A 15,456-nucleotide genomic window follows, 5' to 3' on the forward strand; every position below is an offset into this window, starting at 1 on the left:
AGAGGGTGTCAGTTCTCATTACGGATGGTTGTGAGCCATCATGGTTGTGAGCTACCATGTGGTTGCTGGGATTTGAACTCAGGACCTTCGGAAGACCAGTTGGTGCTCTTAACCACTGAGCCATCTCTCTAGCCCTTTTTGAAGCTTTTTAATGGATGTTTATTTCATGTGTGTGTGTGTGTGTGTGAAAGAGAGAGAGAGAGAGATTGTCTGAGGACAACTTTTGAAAACTGGTTCTTTCTGTCAACCCCAGGAGTCTTGGGGGTTGAATTTGGGTCACCACAGACTCCTTTATCTGCTGTGCCATTTTATTGGCCCTGCTAATGATGCCTGATTTCAATCTATTATATTCAGAATATAGTTTTCATTATTTCAATCTTCTTATTGATAACCAAACACAGTGTCCTCTGATGAATATTCCATGTGAATCTGAGAAAACTATTTAGTCCACTCTTGTGGGGAATGAACTAGGAGGTTCAGTTGGGTTAACCCACTGTTCCTTCATAATTCTGTCTAGTTATTCTATTCTTTAATTGAACGGAGGTATTGAATTTGCCAACTATTATTAACAAAACTATAATTATATACAATTTGACTTTTACAGTCTTTTGTGTATTATATGTGTGTACATGAAAGTGTGTGTATGTGTTTGAGTGTACCTGTGTGGGCATGTGTATGTGTGACAGTGTGTGTGTGTGTGAGTGTCTGGGCGCATGCATGTGTGCATGTGTGTGTGTGTGTGTGTGCATGTTTATATGTGATAGTGTGTGCAGGACTGTATTTGTTTGAGAGTGTTTGGGAGTTTGTGTATATGAGTGTGTTGTGTGAATGTGAATGTGAGAGCGTGTGCATATGTGAGTGTAAGAGTGTGTGTATGTATGAGTGTGTTGTGTGAAGGTGTATGTGTGTGTTTAAGTGTGTGCGCATGTATAGAGCCCAGAAGTTGACCTTTGTTGCTTTACTCTTTCACGGTCTAGCCTGTTTTGGAGCTACCATTTCTCTTGATGAACCTGAGGCTTCCCATTTTGGCTAGACTAGTGAGCTCTGGGGGTTGCACTTGCACCAGTGGTCCTGGCTTGTGTGTGGGTAGTAGAGATCTGAACTCAAGCGGCAAGTACTTTACCCACTGAGCCATCTCCACGACCCCTTATATTCTTTTTGAACACCAAGATGACTTGTGACTACCTCCTGCTCCTATACCAGGCTCTTTGCTGACACCAACTGTCCCCATAATGGCCATGGAGGCTGTTTCAGGTTTTTTTTTTCTTTTATTAGGTAAAGGAACAGTGTGTTTCTTGGTGACTTCCCTAGGGGAAGAGGCTCAAAAGGCAAAGACGGCTGGCCCCTGTAGAACGAATGCTCTCTTGGATCACTTAAACTTCTGCAGAAAGTCACAAATCCTCGTCTTGATCGTAGGGTCTAGTGTCGAACAGTCCCAGTTTGGTAACTTCACCAGTCTGTCATGAGCCTCCCAGAAGAGGCCAGAGCCGATTGCTAACTCCACCCGCATTCGCCATTCTGCAAGCTTAGAGCTGACGAAGACATTGTGATTACTCCCCATTGGCTGTGGATAAACAAAACAGAGGATCTGATCAGCAGAGGAACCAGCTGTACCACCAGCCTCTGCGAAGAGAGTGTCATGCACTGCCCCCTTCTTGGTAAGTTTCAGCTATGCAGTCTATGGGAAGCAGGCACAGAAGATCCTGATCCAAGATAAGAAATCCTGACCCAGGTAGCTCACACTACTCTACTCTATGTGTCTGACCTTCTTCCAGGGAAGGCCCTTATTTCCAAAAAAAGGAGCTCAATTTCCCCGCACACGCGTGTTGCTCCTTCTGTAATTAGGCACAAGGGCAAAAAGAGGAGGCTCATCATGCAGTTTGCTTAGCACTTTAGCTGCCTCATTAAGAACTATGTACCTGGGGCTGGAGAGATGGCTCAGCAGTTAAGAGCACTGCCTGTTCTTTCAGAGGTCCTGAGTTCAATTCCCAGCAACCACATGGTGGCTCACAACCCTCTGTAATGGAATCTGATGTCCTCTTCTGGGGTGTCTGAAGACAGTGACAGTGTACTCATATAAATTAAATAACCAAATAAATAAATCTTTTTTAAAAATTATGTACCCACAGTGTTCCAAAGCCCCCCAAAGGAGTGAATTCAATGAACTGTGGAGAGCATAGAGGTCAAAGTGTAATATCCAAAATAAAAGTCCCTTCAAAAGTGCTTTCCAAACTGTACTAGCAGGCCAAGTACAGAGCCAGATTTAAAAAAAAAAAAAAAAAGCTGGCTCACTAAACAAATATAGAAACATAGTTTTAACGGTCAAAAACAAGATTAACAATTCCCCTGCCCTGCCTCACACTAAAAACCACAAGACAGACAAAATGAGAGTCACCCTATACAAACCAACCAATGTGTAAAAATGTTATTGGCTACACAAATTAAATTATGTCAAACTACCCTGGTGCCTATATCCAGCCCTTACAAAGGTATAAAAAGTGAGTTCTTTATTTGTTCTGGGTCTCTCCCCCAGCCTGCATGTTGAGAAGGGGTCCCCAACATGTTGGATAAGTAAAATCCTCATGCATTTTGCAACAATGGCGGTCTCTGTGGTCTTTGTGAGTGAGGGTCTTTGGACAAGCTACAACAAAAGCATAGGGCCCTGTGCTTGGTGCAGGCCAAAATGGTTCTTGTTGTGCAGTTCTACACTACACATTGGCCAAGGACTAAAGTTATTACTTTGAATGCTGGCCAGAAACTATGATAGCCTCTCAAGAGACTGACCAATGAGCTGAGACTGTAGCTCAGTAGGTAGAGTGCATACAAAGCATGCATACAGCACACCACGAAACAGGCATTTTGTATATACCTATAATCCCCACATTGGAGAGGCAGCATCAAGACTGTCAAAAGCTGAAGGCCATCCACAGCTAAATAGCTAGTCAGAGGCCAGCCTGGGACACAGGAGACCCTATCTTAAGAGAAGGACATTCAGCTGCCAGACGTGGTGGCACACACCTTTAATCCCAGCACTCGGGAAGCAGAGGCAAGAAGATTTCTGAGTTTGAGGCCAGCCTGGTCTACAGAGTGAGTTCCAGGACAGCCGAGGGCTATACAGAGAAACCCTGTCTCAAAAAAATCAAAAAGGAAGGAAGGAAGGAAGGAAGGAAGGAAGGAAGGAAGGAAGGAAGGAAGAAGGGAGGGAGGGAGAGAGAGAGAGAGAGAGAGAGAGAGAAGAGAGAGAGAGAGAGAAAGAGAGAGAGAGAGAGAGAGAGAAGACATTCGGACTGGAGAGATGGCTCAGCGGTTAAGAGCACTGACTGCTCTTCCAGAGGTCCTGAGTTCAATTTCCACCAACCACATGGTGGCTCACAGCCATCTGCAATGAGAATCCAATGCCCTCTTCTGGTGTGTCTGAGGATAGCAACAGTGTACTCACATACAATAAATAAATAAATCTTAAAAGAAAAGAAAAGGGGCTGGTGAGATGGCTCAGTGGGTAAGAGCACCCGACTGCTCTTCCGAGGGTCAGGAGTTCAAATCCCAGCAACCACATGGTGGCTCACAACCATCCGTAACGAAATCTGACTCCCTCTTCTGGAGTGTCTGAGGACAGCTACAGTGTACTTACATATAATAAATAAATTAAAAAAAAAAACTTAAAAAAAGAAAAGAAAATATTAAAAAACAACAAAATTTCCCCTCTACTGGATTTACGTCCCCCTCCACCCCACCTCAACTCGTACCTGCATCATTTCTACCAGCGCCACCAAGTCAGCCAGTGAGATATGGTCCCCAGTGATGAACATCCTGTCCTGCAGAAACTTCTCCTCAAATTGCTGTAGGTTTCTCTTCACCTCATCCAGTGTCTTGTCTAATCTCTCAGTGGGAACCTCCTCACCCGTGATCATTGGGATTATCAACTGACCCGGAAGGGAAGAGGACAGATGAAGAGGCAGTACTCCAGCCCCATCCCCTGCAAGGCTTCTATATTCCTGTCTGCTAGATAGAGCTTGGACAGCTCCAAGGCTGGAAAGTGATTTGGGCCATTCTCAAGCAGCAGCTACCAAGGGCTATGTGTTCAAAAGGATATGGAGGCCCAGATGACAATGAGTCCTGTGATTTGAGTGTGTCTCACTTGTCAAAGGTAACATATTGGGAGTCCAGTACTCATGGTGATGTGAGAGTGGCTAGAATCTTTAAAAAACATGGAGTCTAACTGGGGGTGCTGCCTTCAGAAGGAGTCAAGATGGACATGGGTAACACTTAGAAGAGCAAGCTATTATGAAAGAACAAGACCAGTGCCTTGTCCCAGCTCTGGCTTCCTGTCTTAGTGCTTGCTTACACTGTAATAGCATCTGCTAGGAGGCCCTCTCTAGAGCTGGTGTCATGCTGTTTAGACTTCCTGTTTCCAAAACTATGAGCTAAATAAACCTCTTTTCTTCATAAGTTACCCAGCCTACAGCATCTTATTATAGCAATGGAAAATGGACTTAAAAACAAAAACAAACAAACAAACAAACAAAAAAACAAGGAGTGGGGCTGGAGAGATGGCTCAGTGGTTAAAAGCTCTTCTAGAGGTCCTGAGTTCAATTCCCAGCAACCACATGGTGGCTCACAACCATCTGTAATTGGATCTGATATCCTCTTCTGGTGTGTCAGCAATAGGATGCTTATATACATTAAATAAATAAATCTTTTTTAAAAAGTGGGTATTTTTAAAATAAAATTTTAAAAAACACAAGGAGAAAATTAAAACTAGGGATATATGTGTGCCAGTTGTCACCTATAAATTTGCTGATATTCTCTAATTCAAGAACAAAGTTTTCTGAGTGCTCTCTTGGCACTTTCCAGTGCCCCTTCCCCTTTGGTATACTATTTTCTCCTACTTAACAGTTCATTCCACACTCTCAGTAGCGCGGTAAAGTAGGTAGGCAAGGGATTAGAGAAAATGAAGGAAGGGGCCAGGACTGGACTTGAGGTTTTCTGTTTGTTTCCCCCCCTGTTCCTGAGCCCCAAGCTGGGCCTTGCTCACCTTGATCCACAGGATCTTGCTCATGGGCACCTGAATAGCTGTATGCTGCCAGGCCATAAACTCGTCCACACGGGCGCGCATGTGCAGATCTGGCGGGTACCAATGGGAAGGCGCGCTGTACTTGCGACATAGGTAGAAGAGGATAGCCACACTAGAGAAAGGGCAAGGCGGGGGGGCACTGTTTGTACCTTCTGAGAGCCCTGACACCACCCCAGCACGGCCTGATTGATTAAAACCGCATCTTCAGCCACAGGCAGACAATAGGTAATTCCACCAGGGAAAGGACGAACCCAGAGGGTTCTAAAAAGCCTGGCCCCTAGCTGTCAGGTTAGTCCAGTAATCAGCAGACAGGGAGGAAGACCCAAAGGGGGCACAGGGGTGGGTGGATGGCGTAAGTAAGGGCAGTGCCAGTAGGGAGCAAAGAATGTGAGATTCCAGCGGGAGCGAAGAACACCCGGAGAGTGGGAACATGTGGCTGTAGGGACAACCTGGGCCGTGGGAAGTGGAGGAGGACTGCCAGGGATGCTTCGGAATGAGTTTAGTCTTAATTATCTTTTAATTTTTCGTTTTTGTGTATGAGGTTTTTTTCCCCTCATGTCTGTATGTATGTCTGTATGTCACTTGTATGTCTGGTGCCCATACCGGCTGGAAGATGGAGTTTGATCCCCAGGTGGAGCCATCTCTCCAGCCCCTAAACTTAATCTTTAAGATCATGAGGGTTGAGAGGATCTATCCCTCCATTTAGAAGAGGTGGAATATCTCAGGGACGTCAGGATGGGAGCTCAAGCAACAACCCAACCCAGCAAGAGGTATTGGTCTCTCGGGGATGGGCATGGGATGGGGTACTAGGAAGAAAAGGATACAGGAGAGGGCTTCAGAGGGAGGGATGGCCCAAGCTTGCTCACTGACAGGGTCTGTCACTAACAACAAACACACAAGGAGGCCAGTGAGAAACAAAGCCAACCGGTGTTTTGGGGTTGTTTGTTTGTTTTAATTACATCAGGGATTAGCACCAACCAAAGAACATGCACAGGCTGGACCTGGGCCTCCCTGTACATGTGTAACAGATGTGCAGCTTGGTCCTCATGTAAGTGCCAAACAACTGGAACGGGTGCTATCACAAAAGCTGTTGCCTGCCTGTGGGATATGTTCTTCTAGCTGGGCCACCTTGCCTGGCCTCAGTGGGAGAGGAAGCACCTAGCCTCCCAGATACTTGGAAGTGTCGGGGGTCAAGGGGGGAGGGGTCCCCATGTGCTCAGCGGAGAAGAAGAAGGGGGTGGGGAAAGGGTTGTAGAAGGGGGTGACTGGAAAGGGAGCAATGAACAGGATGTATAGTGAATAAGTAAAAAAAAAATAAATGTATTTAAAACATAAATTGAGAGGGTTTGAATGTCCCTACTAAAACCTAGGTAGACGTTGGCTTCCCATGGGAGGTTTTAGGTGGTGGGACAGCTAAGCATGATCGAATTGCAAGGGCAGATTGATTCATGTGTGGCAGCTTTGTTATACAACAAACATGCTCTGACTCACTTGATGGCTCACCATGTAATCTCTGTGTTGCTAGGACCCGGGGGAAGGAGATGCTAAGCAGGTATCAGTTCCACTCTGATGGGCTTTACAGCCTCTAGAACCATGAACTAAAGTCAGCCCCTGCTCTTTACAGTCGCCCCACACCACCATATTCAGTCAAAGCCACCCAAAACAGACTAGGACAGGGAACACAGTTAAAGAGGGGCTAGAGCGGTCGCTCAATGGTTAAGAGCACTTGTGGCTCTCACAGAGGACCCTGGTACGGTTCCTGGCACCACACAATGGCTCACAACTATTCATAACTCCGTTTCCAGATCTTATGAGCTCTTCTAACATCCCAGTCACCAGGCAGGCACACGGTGCACATACATGCATGCAGGAAAATACCCACACACATAAAATAAATGTGGGGGGTGGGGGACCAGGAAAATATTTATGATGCAATCAGAGACTTGAAGGCAAGCCGACTACAGATGGAATCTGGAAAAGGCAGATAAGCTTATTTGCTGTCATAATGGTATTGAATGATGTGTGTTTCAGAGTCTTCATTGCTTCATAGGATGTCCATAGGGAAAGTGATTCATAGGGAAAGTGATGGGGTGTTCGAGAGAAAGAGGAGCAAGGTGTAGAGGTGAAAATGGGGTAGAGTGGACTAGCTGCAGAAGCTTAAGATGGCTATGCTGTGTGTGTGTGTGTGTGTGTAAATGGTTGTGCTGTGTTTGTGTGTGTATGTGTGTATATAAATGAATGTGCTGTGTGTGTGTAAATGGTTGTGCTGTGTGTGTAAATGGATGTGCTGTGTTTGTGTGTGTATGTGTGTGTGTAAATGAATGTGCTGTGTGTGTGTGTGTGTGTGTGTGTGTGTACATAAATAGATGCACTGTGTATGTGTCTGCATGTACACATAAATTTTTCTATAGGCCAAAATAAATAAATAGACCAGGCCTGATGTTGCAAACCTTTAATCCTAGTAATCAGGACAAAGAGACAGATGGATCTCTTTTGAGTTTTGTCTACACAGTGAATTCCATGCCAGCCATAGAGACTACATAGAGAGACCTTGCCTCAACTCAGTAAATAAAGAAATATACAAATAAATAAATATACTCCCAAGGTGTCTCCCAGAAGGAGGAAAGATGGCGGCAGGAGCCTTACCTTTCAGATAAAATGAACTTGCCGTCCTTGAGGCTGGGAAGCTTCCTCAGGGGGTTGATTTCGATGTATTCCTTGCTATGGTGGTGACCTGAGGGGGCAGGGAGGGTCTGGGGCTTTGGAGACCCCAGAAAAAAAGAAAAAAAAAGAACTTGGGCTTCTAGAGGCAAAAGCTCCCATTTGTCCCCAGCCCTTGTGACCTTCCTTCCCCAGGGATCAGGACAACCCTTTGGCTTCCAGAAGCTAAAAAGTTCAGCCTTCACTCAAGGCCTGAAGCCACAACCTGTGTGTCAGCCTCAGCCCTAAGGGACCTAAGTGTCACCTTCAATCTCGTCACCTCTGGCTCACTCTGCTTCTCCTTTGAGGAGATTGGCCAACTGAATCTAAATCTGGCAACTTGGGGAACACTGCAGATGCACCCAAAGTCCCCTGATATCTAGGTAGAACTCCACAGCACGTATGAACATTAACTGTGCCTGGTCAACTATTGGTATGAGGAAACCCTATGGGGGCTCCACCACATGTCTTCCATTTCTACAGCTCCCAGATCTCTTTTCTAGTCTAGAGCCTGTGTCTCTTCAAGCTTAGCTTTTAGAGACTCCTCGGCGTCTTGGATGCCCATCCACTGATCCTCACTTGGGGCATATGGGTCTTTGCAACCCTTAGTACATACTTCTTCATACTTCTTTCTTCTTTCGCCTCCTCCTTTTCCCTTTTTATCTGTGTATGTGCATGTGAACATGTAAGAGCTGACACCCAAACCCAGGATCTTCCCTGGCATGCTAGGCCAGTGCTTTCTCACTGAGCCCCAATCCTAGTCCCAGTTTGAACACTGGGAAAGTGTAAGAACAGACCAGAAGAGGGTGGGCACCCCTCCTTCCTTTACCCCCAAAGGTCCTATTCACAGCAACAGGGAGACATTCATTCTTGGTGACCAGCTAATGTAGACTAGATGGGACATGGCCTGATCACCTTAGTATCTGTTTCACCTCTGCTCCCCTTGCTGACCTTTGACCCTCAGACACACCATCACTGGGTACCCTGGCAGTGAGTGCCTCAGGACCAGGCTGCCTGGCAGTACTAGGAACTGACCTTTTAATAGATCCACAAATTGGAAGTCGAAGGGGATGCCATTCTTCCTGGCAAAAATGTAGACAGCGCGGCAAGGTGCCGACAGCAGATCCATGTACAGCTCCAGGCCCATGTTGAAATGCTTTATTAGGGGGCCCACAGCTACAGCGGGTGTCCCACAGACCCAGCCTGGGGCTAGCCTGAGCACCTGGCTCTAAGCCCTCTCCCTTCTGATCTGAGGAACCTGCATTCTGGAACTTCCCTACTTTGATGTACTTATGAGGCCAGTCACCTGGAATTCTTACAACAGCAAGGATTCTAAGGAGAGCTAGGGGTGGGATGGGGCTGGGATAGGCTCCTGTTATGTGTTAGCTCTGTGGTTTAGCCTCATAGACATCTGTCTGAGAAGGGCCCATGCTTGAGCCTTCCCAGGGCCAGCCCCTCTCTGAAAAACAGGACAAGAGAGGCTTTGCAGATCCCGGATGAGAAAAAGAGAGAGACTGAGTTTGCATAGCCTGGAGTAAAGACTGGGGCATCCATGGGTAAATCTCTGAAACGTGATTGGGAAAAGATTGGAGAGAGGTAGTCAGTATATCTTGGACTTTAAATGTCATCTGAAATCCATGCCTTAAAGGTATAGTTCCTTCTGGGCAGTGATGGTGCATACATTTCATCCCAGCCCTTGGGAGCCAGAGACAGGCAGATTTCTGAGTTCAAAGCCATCCTGTTCTACAGAGTGAATTCCAGGACTATACAGAGAAACTCTTCTCAAAAAACAAAACAAAACAAAAACAAAAAAATAAACAAACAAAAAGGTATAGTTCCTGGGAGCAGAGGATGGGGGTTGGGGCTTTAAAAGGTGGGGCCTCGAGAACTGGCAGTGTAGCCCAGTGGTAGAGAGTTTAGGTTGTATCATATAGAAAGCCCAGGTTCCATCCCTAGTACTGAAGGTGAGGTTTGATTGAAAGCACTGGCTCACTAAGAACATTTTCTTGAAGGACTGGAAGGTGTTGGCTCATAGAAGACATTTCCTTGAAGGGGACTATGGAAATGGTTCTCTCTCTCTCTCTCTCTCTCTCTCTCTCTCTCTCTCTCTCTCTCCCTCTCTCTATCTCTCTCTCTCTGTCTGTCTCTCTCTCTCTTTTCCTGGTCATGAGGTCAACAGCTCTCTTTGCCACACACACTTCCCATCATTTCTAACCCTGCCACCAGAGGCTTGAAAGCAATGGGCTCACTCACTGAAGCATGACTTTTTACATTTACATCCCTTTACATTTTTAAACGAAAATAACCTTTTTTCCTTTAAAAAAAAATTTTAGGGGCTGGAGAGATGGCCCAGTGGTTAAAAGCACTGGATGCTCTTCCAGAGGTCCTGGGTTCTAACCCCAGCACCTACATGGAGGCTCACAACCACCTGTAACTCTAATCCCAGAATATCTGATGCCCTCTTCTGGCCTCCATGGTCACCAGACATGCATGTGGTACATGGACAAACATTCAGGTAAAACACCTATACATATATTTTTTATTTAAACATTTTTATTTTAAAATTATGTATATTGAGAGTACATGCGTAAGTGTAGTAGAATCATTTTAAGCTTAACCCCAACTCTCTTACAAATAAATGAGACTCACGCTATGATTATTTTATTTGGCTTTGACAGTTGCGGGGGGGGGGGGTGTAGCTAACCTCTGATCTAATCTCCTAACTGATGGCCTGGCTACCTCCCCATTGGTGTACCCCCAGATTCTTGCTGTTTCTCCTGGCCATGTGCTCATTGTCCATCTCCCCTCATGGCAGCTTCCTCTCTGTCTTCTTCCTCCTTTCCCTTTGGTCTCTCTCCTCTGACCAGGTCACACCAAACCCACCTACCTCTACTCCCTCCATAAAATTGGCTGTAGCCAATTTTATTTAACCAATGGTTTTAAATCAAGAAACAAAGTTTGCACCACAAAAGCTTGTAAACCTGAGAAGTCACTCATAGGTCTAGACCGTCCTGTAGAGAATTTAGCATCCCAAGACATAACAACAGTCCAAATCTCAACAGATAAGATACCTAGTGTAAGACCCTAAGGCCTTAGTATTGAGTGCGCAACTCCCGAAACACAACTTGATAATAGATCGCTGCAATGGCAAGAGGTTTATTGTTCTGATGTGCGTGGAGTTGCTCAGCCTTAGGGAGAGTCAACCCCGAATTCAAAAAGCACAGCTCTTTTATACTCTTTTTATGATGTGTTATTATGATTGGTCAGCAAAGAAACAGTATGTTTTAAACTTATGAATCAACTATTAATGTCACAGCTACTAATGTCAGGCTATTAACATCACTGGGATTCTAGCGACAAGGTCAGGGAAGTTTGTGGTTTTTCTCAGAATTCAGTGTGGGATAGGGTAGGGGAATTTTTCTAAGAACTGTTATTTTTGTTATGGTTATTTTTCTGAGAACAGCTCATCTTGTTTTGGCAGCTGTAGGCTTAGTCATTTTGACCATTTTGTACAGTTTGGAAAGTCCCTTCAGAGGGGGAAGGGGATGGGTGGTCTCAAACTTATTTGGGATTCTACACTGGGGAATCCAGAAGTCAGCACTGGTTCCCCTAGAGCTGGAGTTACAGGTGGTTGTGAACTAGCCAACAGGAACTGAACTCTCTCCCTGCAAAAGCAATACACACCACCAAGTGCTGAACTGTCTCTCCCAATCTCCTTTTTTCTTTATAAGTTAACTGTCTAGGGTATTTAGTTACAGTGATAGAAGCTAAAATACTGGAGGAGTTCAGGGGAAAAAGGTGCAACATCAAGGATGCTCAGAGTGTGGCCCACCAGACTGTACCATGCAGAAGCCCAGAAATGCCCTGGCCTTGATTAAAGCAACATAGATCATACTGTGCACCTTGGCAGCTGTGGAAGAAGGCTAATAGGGATTCATGATGAAGCCACAATGCAGCTTTAGGCTACATGGTCATATTAGCTAATTTCCTCTTTGCAGCAATAAATTCTTGGGCAAACAAGGTAGGGAAGAAGGAAAAGTTAATTTGGTCTCATAGCCCAGCATGGTGGAAATCTAGGGAGGGGTGGGGAGTAGGCAGGCAGTGTCGTGAGGGAGCTGGTTATATTGCTTCTGAGGTCAGAAACAAGATAGTTGTAAATGCTACTGTTCAAGTCACATTTATTGTCATCCAGTCTGGGACTCAGGACCAAAGAATAACACTACCCTCTTTCTTTCTTTCTTTCTTTCTTTCTTTCTTTCTTTCTTTCTTTCTTTCTTTCTTTCTTTCTTCCTTCCTTCCTTCCTTCCTTCCTTCCTTTCTTTCTTTCTTTCTTTCTTTCTTCTTTCTTTCTTTGTTTTGTTGTTGTTGTTGTTGTTGTTGTTGTTGTTGTTGTTGTTGTTGTTTGAGACAGGGTTTCTCTGTATAGTCCTGGCTGTCCTGGAACTCACTCTCTGGAACCAGGCTGACCTCGAACTCAGAAATCTTCCTGTCTCTGCCTCCCAAGTGCTGAGATTAAAGGCATCTACCACCAGTGTCTGGTGACACTACCCACTTTCAAGTGGGTCTTCCCACTTCATTGAACTCAGTCAAGAAAATCCCTCACAGGCATGGCCTGAGACCTGTCCCCTAGGTAACTCTAGATCTCGTCAAGTTGATAAGGACAAAAATCTTGGAAGATGCCCTGTCTTTCTAGGTCTCGCTTCCCCAGGACGACATGTGGATCAGGAGAGAGTTCAGAGTATGTTTGTAACAGTACCATGCATGGCAGAAAGCAAGCTACTTCTCCTGAAGCTGCCGTTCCAGCTTCTATACCAGTGGAGGTTCCCACCAAGCCTTATGGTTTCTTTGTGGCTGTCGTATGAACTTAGGGATATCCTGAACTTCTCCAGCTCCCAGCATGATCTGACTATGGGTCTAACAGCCAGCTGAGGTCTAGCTTTGAAGAGACTGTACTACAGGCTATGGCTGCTGGCAGGTGGGTATGAAGGCCTCTCTTACATTCAATCTATGAATACCACTATACCTACCAGGGAGACCTACTCAGTAGCCAGGAAGGTTCTTGCTGCTTGAGCCACTTATATAGTTGCTGGGGAGCTGAACTCAGCCTTCTCAATAGCTGTTGAACATGCACAGCACCCGAGGCTTTCTCAGTGAGAAGGAACCAAGAGACTAGGCTAAGAGAGCAGTTCACCCTGGGTACTCACAAGTTTCCTTGACCCTCTCCGCCTCTCTTCCTCACTACCAACAATCAGTGATGTGCATTGGGATCTTCTGAGGATCGTTTTCTGTGATTGGTTGATGATGTCTATTCAGGGCAAGGAAAGGAAGGCAGTCAGTATATGTCCCAACTGGTACCCTCCATCACTTGCAGTCCTGGCCCTTGCCCCAGTCTGCAGGACACTGTTGAGGAGGTCTGATGGTTTATAAATGCTTAGCCCAGGGAGTGGCACTGTTGGGAGGTGTGGCCTTGTGGGTGTGGGCTTTAATACCCTTGTCCTAGCTGCCTGGAAGTCAGTCTTCCACTAGCAGCCTTTAGATGAAGATGTAGAACTCTCAGCTCCGTCTGCACCATGCCTGCCTGGACACTGCTATGCTCCCACTTTGATGATTATGGAATGAACCTCTGAATCTATAAGCCAGCCCCAATTAAATGTTCTGCTCTTTTAGAGGTCCTTAGTTCAATTCCCAGCAACCACATGGTGGTTCACAACCATCTGTAATGGGATCTGATGCCCTCTTCTGGTGTGTCTGAAGAAGGCCACAATGTGCTCATATAGATAAAATAGATAAAGAAGGGGAGGCTTATTCTGGCTCACAAGTTGAGAGTGAAGTTGGAGACTGTATAGAGGCCATGTAGCAGGGATAGGAACACCCGGTTTCATTGTTGCCACAGCCAAAACAGAAAGAGATAAATCCTCGAGTTCTTCTTTTCTCACTGTCTTGGACCCTATCCGATGAGATCAAGGCACTCATATTTAGGAAATCCCTTTACAGACTCGCCAAGAGCCAATGTTTCCTAGATATTTCTAAATCCAGTCAAGCTGACGAGATTAACCGTCAAACAGAAAGGGAGTTGGGACTGATCTTTTACTCACACCTGAACATTTAACCAGGTTCTCCACGGCTCTGCCATCAGGGAAGGAGCCCCGCAACTGCTTCCTGTCTGTGCTGCATCTTTATTTGCTCCACTTCCGGCCTCCCAGGAAAGGCTCACTGCCATTAAAGGTCTCCTCCTGCTTCCTCCCTGGACCATGTTTCAGCAGGCATTTACTTCTGCAGGGACCCAGGTCTGCCCTCTGTCTGGGCCTCACTCATCCCTGTTAGCATCTCCACTCCACACGAGGGAAGCAGCCCTACCCTGTGGGCTAGCATCACGGGAATTTCTGAAGTTCAAGTCTGGTCACTTTGCCCTCCATGCGGTACTCTCTCCATGTGCTCACCATGGTCACACCCCCTAGGCCTATTTTGGCCTGGGCACTTCTGTTGTGGTGTGGAGGGGTAAGCTATGGGCAGCAGAATCACTGTGGACCTGGAGGACAACTCCTGTGTACAAGGGGAGCCAGGGTTTGGCTTCCATACTGGAAGATGCTGATTGAGTAGGGTGTGGGGTTGGCTGCAAGCCAGAGTCACCCAGGCCTTCCTGGGCTCCTAGCCAAGACCTCCTAGGAAGTTGGCAGGACCCCATTCTGAAACCTGAGAAAGTATGAGTCATTCTCTGGACCTGACACACAGAGTTTGGCCATGCTTATCACAGGCTCTGAAGCCAAGCAGTAGTTAGGACTGTGGGAGATGGACACCCCCGACACACTCGTGTAGGCACGCGCGCACATACACACACACACACACACACACACACACAAATTCATACTGTGTGCAGATGACATCTTCCATGGTTTCAGGAACAGCTCATGGCTCAGTTGGATGAGTGAAGACATCTCCACACATACCCTTTTGTCACTCTGACTGTGTCAAGCAAGATCACTGTGCCAGCTACTTTATGCCAACTTGACACAAGCTAGAGTCATCAGAGAGGAAGGAGCCTCAGTTGAGAAAATGTCTCCATAAGATCCAATCAGTGTGTAGGCAAGCCTAAAGCACATTTTCTTCATTAGTGATTGATGGGGGAAGCCCAGCCCACTATGGGTGGGGGTATCTCTGAGCCGGAGGTCCTGGGTTCTATAAGAAAGCAGGCTGAGCAAACCGGTGAGCAGCATTTACTGTACTGTGGCCTTGGCCTCTGCACTAGTTTCTGCCTTCAGGTCCCTGCCCTGTTTGAGTTCCTGTCCTGAACTCCTATGATATGGAAATGTAAACTGAATAAACTTTCCCATGACCTTGCTTTTTGATCATGGTGTTTCATCACAGCAATAGAAACCCTAACTAAGACAGTCACTGTGATCAAGTAACAGGATGTGGATGCTGTCCCTGGAATGAGACACTAGGACACAGGTGCAGGGCTGAATCTTGGCTAGGACCTAGCTCCTCTCCAAGGATAGACTCTGCTCTGGAAGCCATGGGGAACACAACCAACTGGCTGTTCCAAAGTGGAGGAGGAGGGCCTGGGCTAGGAGCCAGAGTTGGCCTATAGCCCAGGCAAACAGAATCTGGCTCATGAAGGCAAGCAGGCCCAACAGAGCAAGGGTCACCCACTAAGGCCTGGGGTAGGAATCTGGGCTCTGGTC

At 46.3% G+C, this 15,456-nt stretch overlaps 1 protein-coding gene across 1 annotated transcript; it reads right to left on the minus strand.

Moving 5' to 3' along the window:
- Positions 1 to 1,254: 1,254 nt before the first annotated feature.
- On the minus strand, positions 1,255 to 9,031 carry LOC110303153 (glutathione S-transferase theta-4). Its single transcript, XM_021174120.2, has 5 exons — positions 8,810 to 9,031; positions 7,721 to 7,808; positions 5,036 to 5,186; positions 3,747 to 3,923; positions 1,255 to 1,564 (listed from the first exon to the last, which is right to left on the minus strand). The coding sequence occupies exons 1-5, from the start codon at positions 8,919 to 8,921 to the stop codon at positions 1,370 to 1,372; spliced, it is 723 nt and encodes a 240-aa protein (XP_021029779.1). The 5' UTR covers positions 8,922 to 9,031; the 3' UTR covers positions 1,255 to 1,369.
- Between the last annotated feature and the right edge of the window lie 6,425 nt (positions 9,032 to 15,456).

Source organism: Mus caroli, unplaced genomic scaffold (assembly GCF_978045245.1).
Source record: "Mus caroli unplaced genomic scaffold, Mus_caroli_1 scaffold_9, whole genome shotgun sequence".
In the NCBI taxonomy this organism is placed as follows: Eukaryota; Metazoa; Chordata; class Mammalia; order Rodentia; family Muridae; genus Mus; species Mus caroli.

What these genes read in the sequence shown, in the direction of transcription:
- LOC110303153 (XM_021174120.2), bottom strand. Translation starts at nt 8,921, where the DNA reads ATGGGCCTGGAGCTGTACATGGATCTGCTGTCGGCACCTTGCCGCGCT. An exon ending in AAGTTCATTTTATCTGAAAG is followed by an intron (nt 5,187 to 7,720) that starts GTAAGGCTCCTG and finishes CCCTTTCTCTAG; the next exon opens with TGTGGCTATCCTCTTCTACC. An exon ending in GCAAGATCCTGTGGATCAAG is followed by an intron (nt 3,924 to 5,035) that starts GTGAGCAAGGCC and finishes CTTCCGGGTCAG; the next exon opens with TTGATAATCCCAATGATCAC.